General features: G+C 43.5%; 1 protein-coding gene across 3 annotated transcripts in view; it reads left to right on the top strand.

Annotated features, from left to right (window-relative positions):
• LOC122941324 (oocyte zinc finger protein XlCOF6-like) overlaps positions 1 to 27,088 on the top strand; it is a 54,715-nt gene extending 27,627 nt beyond the window's left edge. For 2 of the 3 annotated variants that reach the window (XM_044298454.1, XM_044298455.1), the window contains exons 5-8: positions 18,257 to 18,405; positions 18,515 to 18,706; positions 18,791 to 18,914; positions 24,096 to 27,088. In XM_044298454.1, coding sequence (XP_044154389.1) covers positions 18,257 to 18,405; positions 18,515 to 18,706; positions 18,791 to 18,914; positions 24,096 to 25,588 — 1,958 coding nt within the window. In that variant the 3' untranslated portion in view covers positions 25,589 to 27,088. The remainder of the gene's footprint in view (positions 1 to 18,256; positions 18,406 to 18,514; positions 18,707 to 18,790; positions 18,915 to 24,095) is intronic. The other variant, XM_044298456.1, reaches the window with a different exon arrangement.
• The last annotated feature ends 533 nt before the right edge of the window (positions 27,089 to 27,621 follow it).

Raw genomic sequence — 27,621 nt, 5'->3', positions numbered from 1 at the left:
ATACCGGCCCAAATCCCATACGCCGCAGAACCGCCCATAAGTATCCCCACTCAACACTATCGAACGCTTTTGCAGCATCCAACGTCATCGCTGCCTTACCCGCCGGGCCCCCTGAAATTGCCTGCATATTAAGGAACAGCCTTCTCAGATTAATAGCAGTAGATTTAGACGGTATGAATCCCGATTGGTCTGGGTGTATAACAGATGTAATTACCCTCGCAAGCCTATTGGCAAGTACTTTTGCCAGGATCTTTACATCTGCTGTTAGTAGAGAAATAGGTCTATATGATTTTGGGAGATCAGGATCCTTCCCTGGCTTAGGAATGATTACTATGATGGCATCATAAAGGGAGTCTGGTAACTGACCTACTTCTAATGCTTTTTCATAGACATTTAGCATTGTTGGCAGTAATTCCTCTCCCAGGGACTTGTACATTTCCACCGGCAGTCCGTCTGGACCAGGTGCCTTTTCATTTGCCATACTACTTAAGGCTATTTTCAGCTCCTCTAATGTGATGGGTAATTCTAGAGTCTCTCTCTCCTCCTGCGATAGTTCTGGTAAGGTCACATGACTCAAATATTGTATCAGGCCTTCCTCATTATATCTACATTTTGAAGTGTAGAGCTCTTTGTAAAATTGCTGAAACACCTTTAGAATGTCCGCGGTCTTAGTGACCACCACCCCTGACCCGGTTCGCATCTTGTGCACATATGAAGACTCCGACTGTGCCCTTGCTATTGTTGCCAACATATGTCCTGCCTGTTCACCTTCCTCAAAATATTTTTGCCTCATGAAGAAACGTCTATTGCTCGCCTGCTCTAAACTGTACGCATTAAATGCCTCCTGTGCCTCCTTCCAATTCGCCATTGATGTTGGAGTAGGGTTTTGGACATGCAGCATCTCTTTTTCCGCCAACCTGCGGCTAAGCTCCTCCCCCACGGCTTTCGTTTGTTTTTTAATCTTGGAGATCTGTGCAATAAAGATGCCTCTCAAAAACGCCTTTAGGGCATCCCACAACACCCCCATGCCAGCTGAGCCCTCATTAATCCTCAAAAATTCTTCTACCTGTGTTCGGATCTCCCCTATCTTCATGAGTTTAATCCAGGATGGATTCATTTTCCAGCCTCCTTCCCTTCCTCCCTCTCCCCCCCCCCCTCCTCCATACACAGACTTACTGACAGGATAGAGTGGTCTGAGATCACCCTAGGGGCATACGACACCTGTCCCACCCATGGTAGCATTACATGATTACTTATTGCTAAATCAATACGTGAGAGAGAAGCGTATGTCCCTGAAGCGCAAGAAAAACATCTCTCATCTGGATTCCTAATCCTCCAAATATCTACCAACCCCAGCTCGTCCAATAGCCTGCCAAAGGGAGTACTTGGGTCGCCAGGTGGCCCCTGCCTTTCAGGAAATTTATCTAGTACTTTATTTGCAAAGTTATTAAAGTCTCCAAGCACCAGTATAGGTAAGTGCGACAGTGAAGACGTAAATGCAAGCGCCGGAGTCAGGACAGTACTAGAAAATGGCGGAGGAATATACAGGAATAACAGTACACATTCCACGTTAAAAATAAAGCAATGCAATCCTACATATCGCCCCTCCTGGTCAACCTGAGATTTGCATAGCCTAAAGGGTACACTCCTATGAATCAGGACACTGACTCCTCTGGAATAAGAGGAATGAACCGAATGATATGACCATCCAATCCAACTCCTGTTCAACCAGCGAAGAGTTTCCTGCATCATGTGTGTCTCTTGCAAACCCACATCATGTGTGTCTCTTGCAAACCTGTCAAAGACTGCGGTCCTTTTAAGGGAGTCCCCAAGGCCTCTAACATTCCATGATATCAAACTCACAGTCCCCATAGTCCCAAAGTATACATCTCCTGTTGAAAAATATGTCTCATTTGCATCCTTCCTTTTCCATTCAGGCATCCATGTAAATAGCTGAGAACCACACGGAGAGTCCCACCCCACCAAAAAAACATATCCCAATACCCTTCCACTTCTAACTCTCACATGAGTGGAGGGTTCGAGAAATTGTACCCAGCAAGTCAGTGTGAGAGTGAAGAGTAAATTAACATAGAGATAGCAACATGAAATATACAATACCATAACTTTTCACTTAGCCCCTGCTCCTCAGGGATGTTGACTGGCAACTTTTGGCCCAGGGGGCAAGTAACACGCAGAGGCCCACTGAGCCCCCCTCCTGCTTACCCATTTCCCCTGCCCCCCCCCCCCCCAATTACACCTGATGACTTTTGCAGAAGAAACTGTATATTGTGGGGCACGGTATATGCTATGTGTGTATAACATAAACATATTTCATATGAAAACTTACAATTACTTGGCTTGACCCTTGGGGATCTCGGACACCTCCACACTTTGGCCGGGGACTCGGCGGAGCTGATGTGTTTTATCTTAATGAGAAAAATATCATAATAAGGATTTGGAGAAGGGGCAGAGGGATAGCAGAGCAGGGAGAGGCTGGTGCTGCTACTAGGGGCTCATACCATGGGGGAGTAATAAAGCCCACCATAATGCACCCTTCCCAGTAGTAATAATTCTCCTTATAATAGACAGTGCCAAAAATACACCCTTGTAATGTCCCCAGTTGAGCTAATGTCCCCATAGTGCCCCCTATTATGTGTCAGTAGCCATTAGGCCCCCCTATAATGTGCCAGTAGCCATAGGCCCCCCCCTATAATGTGCCAGTAGCCATAGGCCCCCCTATAATGTGCCAGTAGCCATAGCCCCCCATATAATGTGCCAGTAGCCATAGCCCCCCATATAATGTGCCAGTAGCCATAGCCCCCCCCCATATAATGTGCCAGTAGCTATAGGCCCCCCTATAATGTGCCAGTACCCATAGCCCCCCTATATAATGTGCCAGTAGCCATACCCCCCCATAATGTGCCAGTAGCCATAGCCCCCCATATAATGTGCCAGTAGCCAGATAGGGCCCCCCTATAATGTGCCAGTAGTCATAGCCCCCCTATAATGTGCCAGTAGCCATACCCCCCTAATGTGCCAGTAGCCATAGCCCCCCTATAATGTGCCAGTAGCCAGATAGGGCCCCCCTATAATGTGCCAGTAGCCAGATAGGACCCCCCCCTATAATGTGCCAGTAGTCATAGCCCCCCATAATGTGCCAGTAGCCATATAGAGACCCCCCTATAATGTGCCAGTAGCCATATAGAGACCCCCCTATAATGTGCCAGTAGCCATATAGGGCCCCCCTATAATGTGCCAGTAGCCATATAGGGTCCCCCTATAATGTGCCAGTAACCATATAGGGCCCCCCTATAATGTGCCAGTAGCCCATAGGCCCCCCACTATAATGTGCCAGTAGCCCATAGGCCCCCCCACTATATAATGTGCCAGTAGCCAGAGAGGGCCCCCCTATAATGTGGCAGTAGCTCATAGCCCCCCCCCCATAATGTGGCAGTAGCCCATAGGCCCCCCACTATAATGTTCCAGTAGCCAGATAGGGCCCCCCTATAATGTGCCAGTAGCCAGATAGGGCCCCCTATCAGTGACAGAAATGAGAAGAAGGAAAAAAAAGCCAGTCAGACTTATACTTACCTCCTACCTCCAGCACCTTCACTGAAATACTCCCGTCCCGCCTCCAGCGCTGCTGTCGATGTCCTTACTTTACGGCCGCGCAGCGGCTCAGTCAGGCGGCGCGATGACGTCATTGCGTCGCCTGCGCCGGTCCGGCGGCCTCTCTGATAGGGAGCGGGGGAGGCGTGCAGCCGGCAGCCTGTCTCCCTCCGCAGGCTGCAGTCACATATCATTCCAGCCCAGCCGGCCGGGACAATGAGCTGACAGAGAGGCCCGGGGGGCAATTGCCCCCCTGCCCCCCGGCCCAGTCCGCCCCTGCTGAGGAGCCGTCCCTCAGTACCACCTCGCTATACTCAGTTTGCCGCCTGCAGGATATCCGCTCCCACCTTCCTCCTACTCCACTATTATGTACCAGCTTTGGTCTTAAACAGAACTGTTCCCTCTTCCCTCACCCTATATGAACCACAGTATAACTGAGATATCTTTTCATAACTCAAAACTCAAACACCCAGAGAGATATAACATCCTCCACTGCAGGTAACATGGGAACACTGCTATTGCAACAGCTAACGTAATATTGCAGTATCATCCCTTTTAAAGGAACCGCGGACATATTCACCAGTCCCTGGCTGGATCAGTCTGGAACTGTCGGTCGCATTCTTTTTTCATATATGTCCAGCCATCGCAGGGCATCTTTGGGTGTGTCAAGAAACGTAGTAGTGCCCAGGGCCGCAACCCGCAGCTTAGCTGGATATATCATAGAATACGGGATTTGTAGAAGACGCAGTCTTTTCTTAACATCTAGAAAGGACGCCCTCTTCTTTTGTACCTCCATCGAGTAGTCCGGAAACAGTGATACCTTGGCTCCATTGATCTCCAGATCGGGCTTGTCTCTCGCCTTGCGGAGTATTGCATCTCGGTCCTTGTAGTGTGGGATTTTGATCAATACCGGTCTTGGCGGTCGTCCAGGGGGGCCCGGTCTGGTAGGCACCCTGTGCGCCCTTTCCACTGCAAATAACTTAGATAGCGTATCAGCTCCAAAAGTATGGTGAAGCCAGGATTCAAAGTATACATCCGGGTTAGCGCCCTCTACCTTTTCAGGGACTCCTACAAGCCGTATATTGTTGCGCCTCGACCTGTTTTCCAGGTCATCGGTTTTTGCAAATAAGGCTGCTATTTCTTGAGCATGTTTTTTCATCATAGCCTGTAATGGTGTAAGATTGTCCTCCAAAGTACTCACTCTTCCCTCCACAGCTATGGTCCTCTCTGACACCTTCTGCAAATCATGCCTGATGATGGACACATCTGCTTTTATGCCACCCAATTGAGAGTTAAGTACAAGCAAAGCTGCATTACAGTTCTGAACAGCAGTGAATACATCTGCAATAGTAGGTGAACTCACAGAAGCTTCAGCACCATCCCCCTCTGCTGCTGACTCCGTCACTAAGTGCTCCGTGCTCCTTATCTCATGGCCGCCTCCTTCTCTCTCCTTCCGTGCGGCTCCTGCAGTGAGGGAAGGATCATTCCAGGATTCCCCCGAGTCTGCCTCTGTAGTGAGCTGTGCTGAGGCATGTGGAGTATGTGCAAATCGCTCCAGCTTCGCTGCCACTGCTCTCTGCCTCTCCTCCTTGTCGGCACCATCTTGGACTTCAGGCTCGTATGCAGCGTCCCCCAGCCATCACAGTCTTCTCCCTGCGTGTCCCAGGTGTGTAGCACTAGTATAAGACTTATGTTTAGGGCTTCGGGCCGGGTATCAAATAGTATAATCGCTGGTTTCAGGATAATGTCGGCTGGAGCTCCTCACCACACGTCTTCTCACATCGCCCGCCCGGGGGGATGAAATTGTTGAGTATATGTTGTTTTATTTTTTTATAAAAATGTTTTGGGGCTATTTTTGTTTTTTAAACTTGGGCAACCCAGGTAGATCCACCTGCATGATTGGCGATCATTGGTACTATTATTTGTGATGCTTTGGCTATGACATTGGTTGTATGTTTCATATGAACAAATGTTAATTGTTTTTAAAATAAGTAAAATAATAACTTTGTCAATCACTTTAACCACTAAATTATATCTATCCCAATATTGTACTAATAAAACCTACAACTCATCTTGTAAAAAAAAACAGGCTTCCATATGCCTACTTCAGAACATAGTAAAATAGTTTATAAGGCCGAAAAATGACATCTGTCCATCTAGTTCGGCCTGTTAACCTGCAAGTTGATCCAGAGAAAGGCAAAAAAAAAAAAAAACTGGAGGTAGAAGCCAATTTTCCCCACTTTGGGGGGGGGGGGGGGGGGGGAATTCCTTCTCGACTCCAATCTGGCAATCAGAATAACCCCTCTCTAGTAGCTATAGCCTGTAATATTATTACACTCCAGAAATACATCCAGGCCCCTCTTGAACTCTTTTAGTGAACTTACTATCACCACCTCCTCAGGCAGAGAGTTCCATAGTCTCACTGCTCTTACCGTAAAGAATCCTCTTCTATGTTTGTGTACAAACCTTCTTTCCTCCAGACGCAGAGGATGTCCCCTCATCCAGCAGTGCCGACCCTTCTCTACACAAGATTGCCTGACTTTTTGGTACGTGCACGCATTTACTCCTATAAATGAGCACCTTTGCTTACACAGAGGATGAGGCCCGCGACATTGTATCGCATGTGACTGAATAAACGCAACATTCATCATCATCATCGCGAGTGCCGGTCTTTTTTCCTTTTATTGCAAGTATTGGGACGTCTACCCACTGACTCGTGCACCGCGTCCATCCAGCAGTGCCGACCCTTCTCTACACAAGGTCCCCTCGTCACAGTCACCATCCTGGGAATGAATAGATGATGGGAGAGATCTCTGTACTCACCCCTGATATATTTATACATATTAATTAGATCTCCCCACAGTCGTCTTTTTTCTAAAATGAATAACCCTAATGTTGATAATCTTTCAGGGTACTGTAGTTGCCCCATTCCAGTTATTACTTTAGTTGCCCTCCTCTGAACCCTCTTTAGCTCTGCTATGTCTGCCTTGTTCACAGGAGCCCAGAACTGTACACAGTCCTCCATGTGTGGTCTGACTAGTGATTTGTGAAGTGGCAGGACTATGTTCTCATTATGGGCATCTATGCCCCTTTTGATGCAACCCATTATCTTATTGGCCTTGGCAGCAGCTGTTTGACACTATTTTCTACAGCTTAGTTTGCTGTTCACTAAAGTCTTTTTCCATGTCAGTGTTACCCAGTGTTTACCATTACATTACATTTGTCAGCGTCAAACCTAATCTGCAACTTATCAGCCCAAGCCTCCAATCTATCCAGATCCATTTGTAGCAGTGTACTGTCCTCTTCTGTGTTAATTATTGTACACAGTTTAGTGTCATCTGCAAAAATTTATATTTTACTGTGCAAGTCTTCTACAAGATCATTAATAAATATATTGAAGAGAATAGGGCCCAATACTGACCCCTGAGGTACCCCACTAGTGACAGTGACCCAATCTGAGTGTGTACCGTTAATAACCACCCTCTGTTTTCTATCACTGAGCCAGTTACTTACCCACATACAGACATTTTCTCCCTCTCCAAGCATTCTTATTTTACATACTAACCTTTTATGTGGTACAGTGTCAAATGCTTTTGAGAAGTCGCCACGGTCAAGTCTAGAACTTACCCTCTCATAGAAACTGATTTAATTAGTTTGACATGACTGATATCTCATGAAGCAATGCTGATATGGCGTTATTTGCTTATTTTACAATTGCCCTGCAAACAAATGTGGATAGGGAAATTACTTAAAATAACATAGAATAGAAAAAAATTATCTTGAACTAGGAGGCAGAAGTCAAAATGGAGTAGGAGGTTGAGGAGGCGGTGGAAGAGTAGGTAGCCACCGTGTTTGACTTGGAGTATAACAATAGCTGGGTGTGGCCGGTATACTTGTCTACTCAGCACAAGGTACAGACAATTTCTGTGGGATCCATGCCTGGTTCATTTTAATGAACATGAGCTTGTCCACGTTGGCTGTGGACAGGCGGCTGCGCTTGTCTGTGATTGCGTCCCTTGCCGTGTTAAACACACGTTTGGACAATACAATTGCTGCAGGGCAGGCCAGCACCTCCAAACCATAAGGCTGGGTCCACACCTACGCGCTGTAAAACGCTCAACAAGGAGAAACCAATGATTCCCTATGGGAATGGTTCTCACCTGGGCGTTTTACAGCGCATACGATCGCGCTGTAAAATGCCCGACGCCCCAAGAAGTCTTGTCGCGCGTTCCCGTAGATAGACTTTCGGGAACGCGCGACAATGGGCGTTCGCTTGTCTCTGTATGCGCGATTGCAAACGCCCGTACACATCTGGTAATTATACCCAGCATTGGGTCAAAGGTGTTGATTCCATTATTCTAATTGGAGTCAGTAGGTGATAAAGACTTCCCAGAAAAAGGTGTCAAGACAGCATTGTATGTGGCAGACAATAGATGAATAGAAGAGCCAAAACCTCTGGTCAAGATTTAGCCGTGTACTTACATCTAAAAGAAACAGGTCACACCTTTGAAGACAGTCAAGTACGTGTTTTGGATAAGGAGGTACATTGGTACAAACGAGGCCATCTACGTAAAAATGGAGAAGCCAAGCTTGAATAGAGGTCGGGGGTTAGACATCTATTGTCTGCCACATACAATGCTGTCTTGACACCTTTTTCTGGGAAGTCTTTATCACCTACTGACTCCAATTAGGATAATGGAATCAACACCTTTGACCCAATGCTGGGTATAATTACCAGATGTGGATTCAGTTACATATTTATTGCCAGAATTTTTGTACAATCACTCAGAATTGAGAAAGCTCGTTGGAAGAACGCGTGAAACGTTTTCAAGAAATCTACAGTACGTCCAGTTGCCTTGAATTATTCTTTACAGATATAGAAGTGGGATAGTAACACTGATGACTGCGTCATCGGCACTGGCCATGTTGGGGAGTACTTGAAACAGCGTAACACAGCACACACGTCCTGCATGGAGGCCCACTATGTGGTGAAGTGGAGCTGTTCCCCAGAGCGACTCACCTGTGCTTGCTGCAGCTAAAACTCCACTATTGCCTGCTGCTGCTCACATAGTCTCTCCCGCGTGTGCAAGGTGAAGTTCCACCTTGTGGGTACGTGGCATATGAGGCGATGAGTGGGAAGGCAGAAGTTACACTGCAGCGCAGGGTGAGAGTGCTGAAAGCACGCACAGATGGCCCGCACTTTCTGCAGCAGCTCTGACATATCGGGGTCATTTTTCAGGACCCTCTGCACCACCAAATTCAGCACATGCGCCAGGCAAAGGATGTGCGTCAAACCGGCTAGCCCCAGTGCTGCTAAGAGATTTCGCCCATTATCGCACACCACCAGACTTGAGGCTCAGCGGCACCAACCACTCATCGGTCTGTTGTTCCATGCCCATCCATAGCTCCTGCGCTGTGTGGGTTTTTCCCCCCAAACAGATGAGTTCCTGCTGTCGTTTTTCCCTGGCTGTGCTGAAGTTGGTGGTGAAGGTGTTACGCTGACCGGATGAGGAGGAGGAAGCAGAGTAGAAGGAGGAAGCAACAGGAGGCAACGAGAAATGTCCTGCAATTCTCAGTGGCAGCAGGACATGCACCAAACTTCTATCCGCCTCAGGCCCAGCTGCCAATGCATTTACCCAGTGTGCAGTTAGGGAGATATAACGTCCCTGCCTGTGCTTACTGGTCCATGAATCGGTAGTTATGTGGACCTTGCCACAGATGGCGTTGCGCAGTGCACACCTGATTTTGTCCACCACTTGGTTGTACAGGGCAGGGATGGCTCGCCTGGAAAAGTAGTGGTGACTGGGAACCATTTCAAAAGCCAGGAATTTTGAAATACTGGCATTCAGAGCCAGGAATCGCTGATGGCTAGGTGGTTCTTCCTCTTTCTCTCCAGTGTTTGGGGGATGAACAGCTAAACGCTTCCATGGGACAGTGTGGACATGTTGGGTGGAGGTGGTGGTGTTGCTGCCACATCTTCTGTTTGCGGGGTGCAGGTGCCACTGTCACTCCAGAGGGGGAGGAATAGCCCGAGACTGCAGCAGAAGAGGGAGCTTGAGATCTTTTGTGGTTTTTCAGGTGTGTACTCCACTGCAGCTCGTGCTTTACATTTAGATGCCTGGTCATGCAGGTGGTGCTCAGGTTTAGAACATTTATGTCTCGCTTCAGGCTCTGATTGCACAGCGTGCAAACCACTCGCGTCTTGTCATCTGCACATTGTCTGAAGAACTGCCACGTCAGGGAACTCCTTGGTGCTGGCTTTGGTGTGCTCAGTCCGTGGGTGAGGTGGGCTGTAGAAGGCATACTGGCCTGGGGACGACCACTCTGCTTTTATGCGGCTGGAGCTGTGTGACCACCACCTCTTCCTCCGAACTGCACACGTCACTTGCATAACCTTGATGCCATATGGGGTCTAGGACCTCATCATCCTCCACATCATCTTCCACCCACTCTTCACCCCCGCCCTCCTTGCCGGTTTGCACACGGCAGAAAGCAGCAGCAGTTGGCACTGTGTTTCGTCATCCTCATCAGAGACGTACTGCGGTGGTCCTCCCATGTCCACATCCTGAAACATAACTGGTTGGGCATCAGTGCACTCAATCTCTTCCACTTCTGGGGCAGGGCTAGGTGGGCGCCCCATGGAAACCCCGCTAGCAGAGTCCTCAAAAAGCATAAGAGACTGCTGCATGACTTGGGGCTCAGACTGCTTTGCTGATTTGCAAGGGGATGAGGTGAAAGACAGATGCCCATGGGCTGCAGGTGCCAACTCTGCGGTTTAAGCAGGGGACCTGGTGGGAGACAATATGAAAGAACTGGAGGGACTGTCAGCCATCCAATCTACTACCGCCTCTACTTGTTCTGGACTCACCTTTCGTAAACTGGTATTCGGACCTACAAAATGACTATGAACGTCCTGTCGCCTATGTGCACCTGAGGAAGGTGTTTAATTTGGGCGTGTAGCTACTACAGATCGACCACATCCTCTCCCTGCAACAGTAGCTCCACTAGCACCAGCAGTACCAGTGCCACGTCCCTTTATTTGATGCTCTCCTCATTTTTTAAGGTCACCCACCGAACTAACAGATGGATTAACTATATTAATTTCCTTGTCATGTATGCAGTGCAGGCGTACCGCACATCAAAAATGTGTATATGTCACCCAATGAACTAACAGACAGATTAACTATATTAATTTCCCTGTCACGTATAAAGTGCATGTGTATCTCACACCAAAAATAACTATAGGTCACCCACAGTATTAACAGCTAGGTTAATTATTATATTTTTCTGTGAAAAAAATCATTATAGGTCACCCACAAAACAAATAGCCAGATTCCTAACACTCTCCCTTGCTTTAGCTGCCTGCTTCCTGTCCCCGCACTACTCAGAGCTGATGGGCGGTGCCACACAGGATCCAGGTTGTATAGAGCCTGGGTCACATGATGCACCGGGCAATCACAGCCATGCCATTACTAGGTATGTCTGTGATTGCTTCTAAGTGCCCACCGCTTAAAAGCTTGTTGATTGGCTGCCCTGCAGCCTTTTAAAAGCCTTATTAAATGCCTAAGCACCAAACTCGAACCCACATTTTTAGGGCAAAGTTCGGTACGGACCCGAACACTACAGTTTGGGTTCGCTCAACACTAAAAACCTTCAAACAGTTTACCCACGACAGATACTAAACTTACCAACCTATAGTTTCCGGGCTCAGTTTTTGGACCCTTTTTGAATATTGACACCACATTTGCTATGCAGCAATCCTGTGGAACACTCCCTGTCAGTATAGAGTCCTTAAATATCAGAAATAAGGGTCTGGCTATGACATTACTTAATTCTCTTAGGATACGGGGGTGTATGCCATCTGGTTCCGGCAATTAGTGTATTTTAATCTTTTTAAGATGCTGCTGTACTTCTTCCTGGGTCAGGCAGGGCACTTTTAATGGGGAATTTACTTTTATGTTCTGCATTTTATCTGACAGTTTCTTTTTCTCAGTGTATACAGTGGAGAAAAAAATATTTGATAGCTTTGCTTTCTCCTCATCGCTCTCTGAAACTCTCCCCTCATTGTAAAGGGCCAACGCCTTCAGATTTATACTTTTTGCCATTTATATAATTGAAGAACATTTTAGGGTTCGTTTTACTCTCTTTGGCAAATTAATCTCTTGCGCTCTGTTTTGGCTGCTTTTATTTGTCTTTTACATATTCAATTTTTTTTCCTTATAGTTTTTCAATGCTTCCTCGCTACCCTCCTGTTTTAGAGATTTAAATGCTTTCTTTTTGTCATTTATTGCTTTCTTTACATTTCTATTTATCCACATTGTTTTTTCTTGTTCCTGAACCTTTTATTCCCATAAAGTATGTACCTCTCACAATTAGATGTTAAGATGCTTTTAAAAATATCCAATTTTGTGGCTGTATTTTTATTTTTGAGGACTTTGTCCCAGTTAGTTAGGCCTATGGCCTCTCTTAGTTGGCTAAATTTTAGCTTTTTTGATGTTTGGTATTTTTGTTCCTCCCTGAAGAAACACTCTTTTGAATAACAATTGAAAAGATATTACTTTATGGTTACTATTTCCCAGGTGTCCCCCAACCTGCACATCTGTTGTTCTGTCTATTGGTTAATACTAAGTCCAGTGTGGCCGTCCCTCTAGTCGGGTCCTGAACCAGTTGGGAAAGGTAATTGTCTTTGGTTATTGCCAAGAACCTGCTTCCTTTATGAGATGTACAGGTTTCAGTTTCCCAGTCTATATCTGGGTAGTTGAAGTCACCCATAATAACGACCTCATTATGATTTGCTGCTTCATCTATTTAATTTAGTAGTAGATTTTCTGCGGACTCTGGTATATTAGGTGGTTTATAATAAACTCCTATTTAGCATTTTATTATCATTTTTGCCTCTATGTATTTCTACCCACAGTGACTCCACATGTTCATGTCCCCCACTTATATCTTCCCTGAGTGTGGGCTTTAGACAGGACTTTACATAAAGGCAGCCCCCTCCCCTTTCCGATTTTTGGCGATATTATTATTTATTTTTTTTCTAAACAGGCTGTAACCCTGTACATTAAGCGCCCAGTCATAGCTATCATCCAGCCATGTCTGTTATTCCCCCTATGTCATAGTCCTCCTCACACATCACTAATTCCAGTTCACCAGTTTTATTAGTCACCCTTATAGTCCCTCCTTTCATTCCTCCTCTAGTTCCATTACCTTGCCCCAGGTCTGTACCTGCACTATCTTCCCCTCCTATAATGTAATTTCCATCACCCCAGTTCCTAATTTAAACACTCCTCCAACCTTCTAGCCATCTTCTCCCCCAAAACAGCTGCACCTTCCCCATTGAGTGCAGCCCATCCCTACGATAGAGCATGTAGCCGACCGAGAAGTTGGCCCAGTTCTCCAGGAACCCAAACCACTCCTTCCTACACCAGTTCTTGAGCCACTTGTTTACCTCCCTAATCTCCCGCTGCCTTTCTTGTGTGGCTCGTGCTACAGGTAGTATTTAGGTAAACACTACCTTTTGAGGTCCTTGCCCTAAACTTGTGTCCTAAATCCCTAAAATCATTTTTAACGACGCTCCACCTACCTCTGACTTTGTCATTGGTTCCGATATGGACCATGATTGCTGGATCTTCTCCAACCCCTCCCAGTAATCTTTCAACCCGATCCGCGATATGTCGAACTTGAGTGCCAGGAAGACAACACATCGTTCGACAATCCCGGTCTTTGTGACAGATCGCTCTATCTGTATCTCTAATAATTAAGTGTCCCACTACCAAAACCTGTCTGGCCTGCCCTGCTCTCCTGGTCCCCTGCTTACTGGAGCTGACATTCCCCTGATTGGCAGAACAGGTGTCTGGCTGCAGCAGTGCCATCCCTGAACTGACATCCCCCTCATCTGCCAACCTTGCAAACTTGTTGGGGTGTGTCAGATCAGGGCTAGTCTCCCTGGCACTCTTCCCCTCTACCCCGCTTTCTAACTGTTATCCAGCTACCTACCTCACTTTCCTGAGCCTCCTTGCTACCGCCCTCCCCCATATCTACCCCATAGAGTGCATGCTCGGTGGGCAACAAACTCCTTTCCAAATAGTCAACGCATCTCAGTATTGAAACTCGCCCGGATAGATACACAACGTGCGATTCCAAACGGGCAGTTTGCTCACATTTTGAACAAAGATATGCACCCTCAAACAGCTGTTCCAGGACTGCATACATTAGACAAGATGTGCACTGGACTGTGCTGTCAATAATGGAACACATACTAATGAGGATTACGCAAGAAAAGAGAGAGATAAAATACAATACAGTGCAGTGATAAGCAACTAATTTACTGTAGTCCCCTCCTAAAGTCCCTGAATCTAAAGTCACATAATCTAAAATCACACACTTAATACAAACACACGCTTGAAATGAAAAAAACCCAAATGCTCAAAAACTCGCATTGTTTTTCTGCTTGTATAAGTGCAGCTCTCAAACCGGACTGCTTTTTTTTCCTCTGGATTCAAAGGAGAGGAGTAGAAAAACAAAAATGTATGGCTCTTGGATTCAGGTAACAAACAGACATGTGAGGATCGGTGACAGGTCCTCTTAAATGAGAGTCTGTCTTAACTGTTTCGATGCTTCTGGGGCTAACAATCATGGGTATGGAATAGAGCACCCTGCTATGCTATAAGCCACTGAAAAATCAAACAAACAAAAAAAAAAACAACAAAAGGACTTGCCTATATTTTAACCTCTTAAAGACTGCCAATACTTGTTTTATGATGGTCATTAATGAGCTTTATTCTAAGCCGTCATGCAGCGGAGAGCAGGGGCTTGGGTCTCACATGAGAGCTGGGCTCCTACTCTAACGGCCCAGACCGGCAGGAGTGCCAATCCAGGCAATTTAACCCCTTAGATGTGGTGGTCGTGGCGACCTTGGCAGGTAAGTGGTTCAGAACAACAGGGCTCCCTCTCTCTCATCGGCACCCCAAAGATTGCCAATGTCTTTGCATGGCATCTGGGGACCTAATGGAGGCCCAAACATGCCGGCAGTTTATTCGAAGCAGGTTGTGCCTGCTGGTGACTGTCAGTATAGTATAATACAGTTGTACTGCATTAACAATGAAAATTACAAGTTATCCCACAAAATCAAACCCTCTCACATCTCTGTAGAAAAATAAAAAATAAAGTTATGGGTCTTGGGAGGTGGTGATGCAAAAAAAAAAAATAAAAAAAATAATCCCTTTGTCACTGAGGCTTAAAATGCATATAGTTATTTTTTTTTTTAAATGCAGTTTTTAAAGCCAAAACCAGGAGTGGATTAAATAATAGTAGAGATAGTATCTGCTCATAATGCTTTTTCTCTTTTTATGATGCATTCCAGATTTTGGCTTCAAAAACTGCATGAAAAAAACTGAACATGTGGCAACACCCTTACAGCGAGTCTGTCACCAGGAAATTCACTATTAAACCAGGCACAATGCCTTGTAGGGCTAAAGCAGCTAAATCCAATACTTTATTCTGGAGAAAGATACTTTTTATAATGGCCCCTGAGCATTATCCTAATTTCGCCTTATCCTCATGCTTTCTCTGCCATCCCCTCTACCTTCATGATTGACACGGTCATCTCATCCAGCACTGTCAATCAAAAACAGGGAGGCGCTGTTAGAAGAAGCAGGAGGAGCAAGGGTGCACAGAGTAGCTTGGGCCCACCCTCAGTGCACTTAACTGCTCATTGGCATATGGATTAAAGGATGGCTAAGAGACCATGACAAAAAGGTGGTGAGCAGAGTTGTCATGCGTAAATTAAAATTCTTATGTGCAGGGCAGACACCTTTTCATCTGCAGCAACAAAGGCTGGAGGTTATGTGGAAAATTGATGAATATATGTGTGAAACTACAACTCCCAGCATGCTCCTTTCACTTCTGTGGGAGCTCAGAGAACAGCCAAGCAAGTGTGCATGATGGTAGATGTAGTTTAACAACACCTGGTGTGCCAGGGGTTGCTGATCCCTGAGCTAAGCCATGCAAAATTCAACACTAAGCTGACACAGTTGGCTGTGAAAGACATATCTTGGACCCAGTCACCCATTTAGACAGCATCCACTGTTCTGTTTTTTGGAGCATGTCTGTGTGAATTTTTGCCCATTCAGCCAAAAGAGGTTACATGACAAGGACTCAGTATTCAGTGCAGGCGCTGTAAGGAAGTCGGCAGCCAGTGAGCGTCCTTCTTCCACTTTGCCTGCGCCGAATATTAAACGGCACGGCGCAGGTGCAAGGTTTACCATGCACTCAGGGTCGGCAGGAGGATCCAAACGCTGTCTGGCCCGGTCAATCAAGACTTGGAGGGTGGTGACAGAGGTGGGAGAACAGAGCCTATAGGAGCAACCCGCCCCCTTTCCTACAGGCTAATTTTCATATTATAAAAGTTAGTTTTAGATTTGTTTAATTTAGGTATTTCTGGTAACAGAGACCCTTTAACACAGTTCACACACAGGGGGCACGGTCCTTCCTTCTCTTTTTCTCTTCACATATAATGGCTTTCAGTAGTGGCCTCTTTACATAAAGTACCCCCCAGTTGTGGCCTCTTGGATACCGGAGGTTTCTTAGTTTTTGTATTACATTTTTCTTCCCTATCTTCCTTGAGCCATAACTTTTTTATTTTTCCATTCACATATCCATATGCAGAATAATTTTTTGCAGGACAAGTTGTACTTTCTAATGCCACCATTTAATATGGCATGCAATGTAGTGGGAAGCGGAAAAATAAATAAACTAGCTGAGGGCCCTTTCACACTTGCGTTGCCCGGATCCGGGATAGAGTTCCGTTGTCGGGGCTCTATGCCGGAAGAATCCTGATCAGGATTATCCTAATGCATTCTGAATGGAGAGAAATCCGTTCAGGATGCATCAGGATGTCTTCAGTTCCGGAACGGAACATTTTTTGGCCGGAGAAAATACTGCAGCATGCTGCGCTTTTTGCTCCGGCCAAAAATCCTGAAGACTTGCCGCAAGGCCGGATCCGGAATTAATGCCCATTGAAAGGCATTGATCCGGATCCGGCCTTAAGCTAAACGTCGTTTCGGCGCATTGCCGGATCCGACGTTTAGCTTTTTTTAGAGTGGTTACCATGGCTGCCGGGACGCTAAAGTCCTGGCAGCCATGGTAAAGTGTAGTGGGGAGCGGGGGAGCAGCATACTTACCGTCCGTGCGGCTCCCCGGGCGCTCCAGAGTGACGTCAGGGCGCCCCAAGCGCATGGATCACGTGATCGCATGGCACGTCATCCATGCGCATGGGGCGCTCTGACGTCATTCTGGAGCGCCCCGGGAGCCACATGGACTGTAAGTATACTGCTCCCCCGCTCCCTGCTCCTACTATGGCAACCAGGACTTTAATAGCGTCCTGGCTGCCATAGTAACACTGAACGCATTTCTATGGGGCAGACGGCAATAGCCCAGCGCTCTGCTATTTTCAGCAGCCCCATAGAAATAAACAGAGGGCGGCTGTGCATGCGCAGTGCGCCCTCCGTTAATTTCCCCACTCTGTTCTCATTGTAGGTGCAGGTCGGTGGGACCCGCACGTAACAGACCATGGGGGCATATCCTAGCGATATGCCCCCATTGTCTGAGATGGGAAAACCCATTTAAAGTGTAACTGTCATTCTTTATTTTTGTTGTTGTTGTTAGTGAATTACTAAAATCGTACATTTCTATTAGAAAAATAGCTCTAAAGTGGCTCATTTTGTGCCTTAGCAACGTCCTCTGTCTTCTATTTACTGGACTGTGGAGACACGCTCCACACCGACTGCTATATACGCGCTGCAGGCCTATTGCTATATACACACTCCACACTGACTACTATATACACGCGCTCCACTCTGACTGCTATATAAATGCTGCACATTGAATGCTATATTCGCGCTCCACCCTGACTGCTATATACACACTCCACACCGACTGCTATATACGCGCTGCACGCCTATTGCTATATACACACTCCACACTGACTGCTATATACACGCACTCCACTCTGACTGCTATATAAATGCTGCACATTGAATGCTATATTCGCGCTCCACCCTAACTGCTATATACACGCTCCCCACTGACTGCTGCTGCCCTCGTTGCCTCTCTCCAGTCAGTGTGGAGTGTGTATATAGCAGTCGGTGTGGAGCGTGTATATAGCAGTCGGCGTGGAGCGTGTATATAGCAGTCTGCGTGGAGCGTGTATATAGCAGTCGGTGTGGAGCGTGTATATAGCAGTCGGCGTGGAGCGTGTATATAGCAGTCGGCGTGGAGCGTGTCTCCACAGTCAAGTAAACAGAAGATGGGATGTTGCTAAGGCACAAAATGGGCCACTTTAGAGCTATTTTTCTAATAGAAATGTATGATTTCAGTAATTAAAGTATAGTGCAAAAATGGTTAGTATCACTGCCCTTAAACATTACAATTCACTCTAAATAAGAGTAATTACATTTTCAGGTTCAGTAAACATATTTGTGGGGAAAATACTATACTTTTGCTACTCTCAAAGTTGCTTACATTACTTCTTTTAATTTTGTGACCTGACTGCCATAAAGGTTTATGGCACTACTACTTTATAATGACATATTAGTAAAAAATTATACTTAATTGTATCCTTTTTTTTCTCTTTGTGCTCTTGCAGAACAAAATCCTCCAGCATCGATCTCTCCTCATAATGTTCTTTACAAGACAATAGTATTCACTTTAGCCAATCCATCATATAATGGCAAAAACAAGACTGAGATTATATTAAGCCTCTTCATGGAGATTATATACCTGCAGACTGGAGAGGTGAGGGATTCTGGAAGCTATGCAACTTGGCATCTTATCTATATTAATAGAATGGTGGCTTGACTGGAGAAGGGAGGGAATATGATGTTTCTCTCTTTATCCTATACAGGATTATGCAGTAGTGCAGAGGACATCTGGTGAGTGTCTGACCTCCATCATTCGACCCAATGTATCAGGAAGATCAAACAGAATTCAGAGTACCATAATGGTGCCTCCATCTCATTTACTGATAAATGAGAGAATCAATAAGCAGAAGATCCTAGACCTCACCAACAAGATCATTGAGCTGCTGACTGGAGAGGTGAGCGCTGCTGGGAATACTGGGAGATTATACAGTAATACAAGGGAGGTGTTAGGTTTGTGACTGTATCATTGTGTGTGTCAGGTCCCTATAAGGAGTCAGGATGTCGCTGTCTATTTCTCCATGGAGGAGTGGGAGTATATAGAAGAACACAGGGATCTGTACAAGGATGTCGTAATGGAGAATCACCAGTTCTTTATGCCACTGGGTAAGAGATTTATCATAGACTATGTCAATGCATTCAGGTTTAAAGGAAATGTACTTTTTCCAATTATATTGGTCATCCAATATTTCTTAGGAATAATCTTTGTACAGTTATTAAACAGATACCAAAGAACAGTAAAAACGCGTACAGTATAGGTGAAACTCAAAAAATTTGAATATTGTGCAAAGTTCATTTATTTCAGTAATGCAACTTAAAAGGTGAAACGAACATATGCAATAGACTCATTACATGGAAAGTGAGATATTTCAAGCCTTTATTTGTTATAATTTGGATGATTATGGCTTACAGCTTATGAAACCCCAAAGTGACAATTTTGAGGTACCCTTTGCTCAGGGGGTATGGATTAATGAGCTGACTAGAGTGTGACACTTTGAGCCTAGAATATTAAACCTTTTCACAAAATTCGAATTTTAAGCTGCATTAATGCAATTCCTTTTAATTTGTATTACTGAAATAAATGGACTTTTGCACAATATTCTAATTTTTCGAGTTTCACATGTATCTCCAGTATTGCACTGCCGTTCTTCCAGTTAGCAGCCCTTCACAGTAACTGCTGATGTCCTGTCTTAGTCATGGACATTTGCAGCCTGAACGCTTCTGTTAGCACTCTCCTGAGAGCTTGAATTTCTTCAGATTGGTAGCAACTTGTAGAGAACAGGGTGGAAAATGTATCAAGAGTGATGTTTCTAACGCCAGTCTTGATCTACCTAGTGGTTGCATAACAGATGCGGATGTGTTTATAATAAGTATCTTGAATAGACCAGCACTTCCACATTGGCAATGATAAATAATAATTAATGGCCTATTACATAATCCAATAACTTGGATTCTATATCAGAACAGTCCAATAATCACATTGAATTTGTTTTATATATATATATATATATATATATATACAGTGCCTTGCAAAAGTATCCTCACAACCTGAAATTAACATGGATTGTTTGAGGATTTGCATCATTTAATTTCCAGAACATGCCCACAACTTTGAAGATGTTTTTTTTTATTGTGAAGCAAACAACAAATAGGATAAAATAACAGAAAAAGTCAACATGCATAACTATTTACCCCCCTAAAGTCAATACTTTGTAGAGCCACCTTTTGCGGCAATCACAGCTCCAAGTTGCTTTGGATAAGGTACTATGAGCTTGCCACATCTTACCACTGGGATTTTTGCCCATTCCTCCTTGCAAAACTGCCCCAGCTCCTTCAAGTTGGATGGTTTGCGCTTGTGAACGGCAGTCTTTAAGTCTGACCACAGATTTTCTATTGGATTGAGATCTGGGCTTTGACCAGGCCATTCCAACACATTTACATGTTTCCCTTAAACCACTCAAGTGTTGCTTTAGCAGTGTGTTTGGGGTCATTGTCTTGCTGGAAGGTGAACCTAAGTCCTAGCCTCAGATGATGCACAGAGTGGTACAGGTTTTGCTCAAGAATATCCCTGTATTTAGCCCCATCCATCTTTCCCTCAACTCTGACCAGTTTCCCTGACCAGTTCTTTCCATTTAGTTATGATAGATTTGATGGTGATCCTGGGGATCATCAAAGATTTGGATATGTTTTTATAACCTAACCCTGACTTGTACTTCTCAACAACATTGTCCCTTACTTGTTTGGAGAGTTCCTTGGTCTTCATGGCAGTGTTTGGTTAGTGATGCCTCTTGCTTAGGTGTTGCAGCCTCTGGGGCCTTTCCAAAAAGGTGTGTATATGTAATGACAGATCATGTGACACTTATATTGCACACAGGTGGACATCATTTCACAAATTATGTGACTTTTGAAGGTAATTGGTTGCACCAGAGCTTTTTATGGGTTTCTGAACAAAGGGATAAATACATACGCACATGCCAATTTTCTGTTTTCTATTTCTAAACAATAGTTTTATTTATATATTTATATTTTTCTCATTTCACTTCACTGACTATTGTGTTCTGATCATCACATAACATTCATATTAACAAAACATCGAACGTAATGCAACATTTGTAATGTAAACATTTGCTGTAATGTAATAAAACACGAAAAAAGTCAAGGGGGTGAATACGTTTGCAAGGCACTTTATGTGTGTGTGTGTGTGTGTGTATATATATATATATATATATATATATATATATATATAAAACAAATAAAATATAAATGAATTATATATCACGCATACATAAAATACTATAAAAATCGCAGTATTGTATATGGGCCCTGCAATTGTATTTTATATGTGCCCACATTATATAACAAACAAGTGGTTTATGAATTGTATGTGTGATATATAATTTATATATATATTTTTTTATTTTCCTAGATATATTTTTGATATTTCTTTGATACTATGTGTATGATGACATTATTATTATTATTAATAATTTGGTTATTGGATTGTTCTGATATAGAATCAATATAGGAGGACCAAGTTATTGGATTATTTTTTATATAATAAAGGATCTATATATTTTATTAATCTCCTTATTCTAGACCATTAATTATTACTTATTATCACTGCCAGAGTGTGGAAGTACTGGTCTAATCATTAATGAATTTATTTTATTATATTAATCTGGTTTCGGGCAACTGGTTAAAAAAATAAGTATCTTCCTTAGCACAGCATTCATAGCAAAGTCCCAAGCACTGATTTGTACCTGGCAGAGGAGGGAGTCCTGTGATAAGCTACCATTCATTCACACAAACTCTAATATACTGTGTCTGGAACAGATTTTCTGCTTCTCAGTAACACAAAGTGGTTAAACAGTACATAGGCCCTGATTTATCATGCGTTCACTGCAGGATTCTGGCTTCAAAAAGTTGGAAACTAGGGCTTTTGCGACTTTTTAGACTTGCACAAAAATTTTCAATTTTTTTTTTTGTATGTTTACTTCATTCACTCCACTCAAGTGTGGGTAGCTATGTTAATCAGTATCACTCCAGATTTTTCATTGAGACTTTTTTAAAAGTTGCCAAAAAGTTGCATTCTAATTACAGTAGGCGAACTAGGAAAACTGGAGTAGCTTTTCTAGACAAAAGTGTTAGGGTTGAGACAACATGCGATATTTGATAAATGTGGCATAAATTAAGCCAACACATCAAAACTAATTTCAAATATTCCCCTCATGATAAATTCCCTCCCATAGAGTACATACAGACTAGACCGATTATGATCATAACATCCCTATAACGCATACATGACATACAAACTAATTAAAGAAACAGATCATACATTTAATGTTGGTTTAATTATTTTAAGTATGAGGAAGAAGAGAGATTTTTATTTTTTTTGTTTTAAAAGCTTTCGCCGTCAAACTATATTGGAGACATAATCTCCTTTCTGTGTAGTCTGAAATGACAGTGTAGCAGGGCGTATTTTCTTGCAGTTGCATTGAAACATTAACAGACCATTGTATAGACCAGGGATGGCCAACCTGCGGCTCTCCAGCTGTTGCAAAACTACAACTCCCAGCATGCCCAGACAGCCTACAGCTATCAGCCTACAGCAGGGCATGGTGGGAAATGTAGTTTTACAACAGCTGGAGAGCCGCAGGTTGGCCAGCCCTGGTATAGACTATTACAGTCTCTTGGAAATCAAAGAGGTTTTCCAGCTTTTCAGCAAGTTTTGTTCCCCGCTGAATCTGTGGAGTGAAGCATACTCGTCTGCTTCCCAGGTCCTGCTCCTTAGGTCCACAGCTCTGTTCGCTGCAAACCTCCATCACTGGCTGCATCAGCACACGTGACCCCCGTCCATGCTGGACGTTTACAGCAGGGGACCAAAGGAGTCGGAACCAAGCGATGGGCAGCAGGTAAATATGCTTATCTCCACTGGTATAGAAGTGGGAGCCAAAATTTGGAGAACCCCTTTAAGGAGTTCATGGAGGGAGTAACAGGAAAGATGCATAAAAGACCTGATAAAGTAATAAAAAAAAATAATGAGAATACTCATCAGCTAAGTTTCCCACCGCTCCAGTGCAGATGACAACACTGTTGATGTTCCATTTCAGAAGCTGATCACTGAACCAATCAGTTTCTGCAGTCCTGATGTCCTTGCTTGCTGGACTACTTTACTTCTTTACATATTTAATTCTAATTGATAAAACTAAAGTACATAACACGTTTTCTTTAAATGATGTAATTTTCTAATGACATATTACCATTGAAGCCATTTTGATTCAATTCCTTTTACATTGTTAATTGAAAATGTTCTTGTTTTAGAATAAGTATTTATATTTGCACTGGTTGCATTACTGTTTGTGGAATGTTAGGCTGTTTTCACAGTGCATCTTGAGTTTCTGTTTTCTGTATCCGCCAGGAAAGCTCCTTTTGCATATGATAAAATGACCCATAGGCCCCCAGTACACGAATATGCCAAGACAGTGTTCTTTTGGCATCCAGTGGGGTTTCTGTATCTTAGGCTGCTTTCACACTAGCGTTCGGGTGTCCGCTCGTGAGCTCCGTTTGAAGGGGCTCACGAGCGGACCCGAACGCAGCCGTCCAGCCCTGATGCAGTCTGAATGGAGCGGATCCGCTCAGACTGCATCAGTCTGGCGGCGTTCAGCCTCCGCTCCGCTCGCCTCCGCACGGACAGGCGGACAGCTGAACGCTGCTTGCAGCGTTCGGGTGTCCGCCTGGCCGTGCGGAGGCGTGCGGATCCGTCCAGACTTACAATGTAAGTCAATGGGGACGGATCCGTTTGAAGATGCCACAATATGGCTCAATCTTCAGGCGGATCCGTCCCCCATTGACTTTACATTGAAAGTCTGGACGGATCCGTACGAGGCTATTTTCACACTTAGCTGTTATATGCTAAAATAATGCAGACGGATCCGTTCTAAACGGAGCCTCCGTCTGCATTATTACGATCGGATCCGTTCAGAACGGATCCGATCGAACGCTAGTGTGAAAGTAGCCTTAGCTGGAAAGAATAGCACAATAGAATTCACTATTTGATGCAGAGGTGTCAGGTATAAAAACATATACTGTATAGTACTGTCCACCTATGGGGGATGGATGTCACTCTGTGGCATCTGTTTTACTAATCTTCTTAACGGCTGTTCCGGAAACTTTCCTGGCACATACGGTAAATAGATACGCAAGACACAATGTGGAAAGAGCCTTATATAATATCTACATTATTGTGTTATGGAATAAAAATAAAATATAATCTTATTCTACTCCTAGCAGATGACTGCACCGAACTCTCAATGGGACATCTTTTATTTCCAGATTGTGAAGCAGAACCTAAAGATATCCCTCACCATACTTCTGGTGATTACTTTATTACCCCAAACATAGCCTCATTCCTTCCCAGCAGACATCTAACATCTGATCCCAATAATCACAAGGAACCTTCATCTGATCAGTCACAGACTGTTACAAAAGCTGCATCTCATAGAGAAGATAAAATATTTTCATGTTCTGAATGTGGGAGACATTATAAAAATATATTTAATCTTTCTATGCACATGAGAGTACACAGAAACGAGAGACCATTTTCATGTTCAGAATGTGGGAAAAGTTTTACTAAGAAATCAATTCTTATTGAACATCAAAGAGTTCACACAGGGGAGAAGCCATATTCATGTTCGGAATGTGGAAAATGTTTTACCAAGAAATCTGCAGTTGTTGAACATCAAAAAACTCACACAGGAGAGAAACCATTTTCATGTTTGGAATGTGGAAAAAGTTTTACCAGAAAATTAATTCTTATTGAACATCGGAGAATTCACACAGGGGAGAAGCCATTTTCATGTCCAGAATGTGGGAAACGTTTTATGGTGAAACATCATCTTTGGAGACATCAGATAACTCACACAGGAGATAAACCATTTTTATGTTCAGAATGTGGAAGAGGTTTCTACAGAAAATCACATCTTGAGAGACATCAGAGAACTCACACAGGAGAGAGGCCATTTGCATGTGCAGAATGTGGGAAATGCTTTACTAAGAAGTCAATTCTAGTTGATCATAAGAGAATTCATACAGGGGAGAAGCCATTTTCATGTTCAGAATGTGGGAAGTGTTTTGTGGTCAAACATCATCTTGAAAGACATCAGATAACTCACACAGGAGATAAACCTTTTTTATGTTTGGAGTGTGGGAGAAGTTTCTCCAGAAAATCACATCTTGAGAGACATCAGAGAACTCATACAGGGGAGAAGCCTTTTACATGTACAGAATGTGGGAAATGCTTTACCAAGAAATCCGTTCTTGTTGAACATCTGAGAATCCACACAGGGGAAAAGCCATTTTCATGTTCAGAGTGTGGGAAATGTTTTATGGTGAAACATCATCTTGAGAGACATCAATTAACTCACACGGCAGATAAGCCATTTATATGTTCAGAATGTGGGAAATGTTTTGCAGGAAAATCATATCTTGAGAGACACCAGAGAACTCACACAGGGGAGAAGCCATTTTCATGTACAGAATGTGAGAAATATTTTACCAAGAAATCAATTCTTATTGAGCATCAGAAAACTCATACAGGAGAGAAGCCATTTTCATGTTCAGAGTGTGGAAAATGCTTCATGGTAAAGCATTATCTTGAGAGACATCAAGTAACTCACACAGGGGAGAAACCATTTACATGTTCAGAATGTGGGAGATATTTTGCCAGAAAATCAAATCTTGAGAGGCATCTGGCAACTCACATAGAGGAGAAACATATTTGATATTCTAAATCTTTTATTCTAAATCTTTTATCTACATAAATATTAATTTTCATATTCACCGTATGCATTGAATTCCCACTATAGTTTCTGCTATGGGATCTACTAATTGAGAATTCCCTCAAATTTACAATTAAAAAGTGTCATGAAATATTTATTGTTCTAATGATGTGGGAAATCCCTGCGTTGGCTTGTGGCAAAAAAAGACCAACAAACTGCATATAGATTAGGATTCTCCCCGTAGAAGTCAGCAGAACAAAATCTTAAAAGTATTGGCCAGGATTTTGATATTGATAGCCTTTTCTCAGGATAGGCCATCAATACCAGATTGGTGGTGGTCTGATACTCCACCCCCTTCCTGATTGGCTGTTACCCTGTAGCTCTGGTGTCGGCAACTTAACAGCTCCATCTGTTGTGTGGTGGATGTAGCTGGTAACTACATTGAACTTCCCACTGAAGTGAATGGGAGCAGTTATGCAGTTACCAGCTCCATCAACGAAACAATGGATAGAGCTGTGTAGTTCCGGCACCAGAGCTGTAAGGCAACTGCTGATAGGTGCGGTGTCGGACTCCTACCAATCTGATATTGATGGCCTGACCTGAGGATGGGCCATAGGTGTTTAAATCCTGAACAACACCTTTAAAGAAATCATATACAAGATGGATTGAAGTTGGTGTAATGTTCTACACTCTATGGGTAGTATACTGATCTATGGGTAGTATACTGATCAGTGGTGTACAAAATAGAAATCCATATTTTTAGACTTCATGGAAGAGAATACAGAGTCATCATTTTCTTTCTGCTGTGAAGTAAGAGAATTTACTAGTGAAGAGATGTCTAGCACCACAGATCCTTAGCATCCCCTTCAAACACCCAGCAAGATTACTAATACAGTTGTTTCTTCCCGATAATTGCCGGCTTGTCAGAGAAAATGAGAGATACATTTACATGCAGCAATCACCTCCACTGTATGAGGAAGAGGTGCACTCTGCAATCACTTGTTCCAGTAACTGTTTCTGAGCAGCAGATTGCTGTTTAGACAGCATAATCTGCTGACCATATCGGCAATGTTTTCACCTGATTAACAAGCATTTGCTCGTGGCACCTTTACATAGGAACGCTCATAATTTGCCCCAATTTTTGGTCTGTGTAAAGGGGCCTTTAACACTTGGTCCACTAGCAACCGCAGCAGATCACATTTTGGAATTACCATGTGGTAATGACTGATGCACTGACAAAAAAGAAACCTGTGAAGATGAATTCCTCAATACATAATCTATTGGTGGTAGTTAAGGACAGGAATTGAATTAATCATCCCAGGCCCTGATTTTGCAGAGAAAGGGGGTGGTTTCATTACATTAAGGACAGCCAGCAGATTCTATAGACAATTAAAAGGGGTTCTCCAGGAATTAATGAAAATGAAAACAATTAAATATTACTTTATTATGAATATATTCCCAAATAAAATGATTTATCATGGCTCGTTTTGTCTAGCGAGCAAATATTAGGAGAAATAAAATGGCCACTGTCCTATTAGTAGATAATAAAATTGCTGCACAACATTTCACATACAAACAATTGAACTGAGAAATGGGGATCATTCTAAATTAAAGTGGTATTATGTGAAACCAAGTGGAACTGGGCACTCTCAGGATATCTGTACCATAAGGAATTTAATGTCACATAAAATAAATAAATGTAATAAATAGTATTAATAATAGTATCATGGTATAAGTACCAGCTACCGCAGTGGCTTTATTCTAGGACATTGACACTTCTGCTGCTACTATTTATCCTTGGGATTAATCGTCATTGGGGCATATTCACTTTATTCATTTCATCGATAGCTTATCCACTAGACTTTGACATTGGCCTCTTATCTATTATATCATTAATTTGCTGATCAGTTGGTTTTATATTAGGGTGTTATTGTATATCATGGGTTGCGCTTATTGATACTATTTATTAATTTATTTATTGTATGTGACATTAATTTCCTTATGGTACAGATATCCTGAGAGTACCCAGTTCCACT

The sequence above is a fragment of the Bufo gargarizans genome, chromosome 6 (assembly GCF_014858855.1).
Source record: "Bufo gargarizans isolate SCDJY-AF-19 chromosome 6, ASM1485885v1, whole genome shotgun sequence".
In the NCBI taxonomy this organism is placed as follows: domain Eukaryota; kingdom Metazoa; phylum Chordata; class Amphibia; order Anura; family Bufonidae; genus Bufo; species Bufo gargarizans.
The sequence above is the reverse complement of the archived record's forward strand: the minus strand, read 5'-3'. Positions and strand labels throughout refer to the sequence as shown.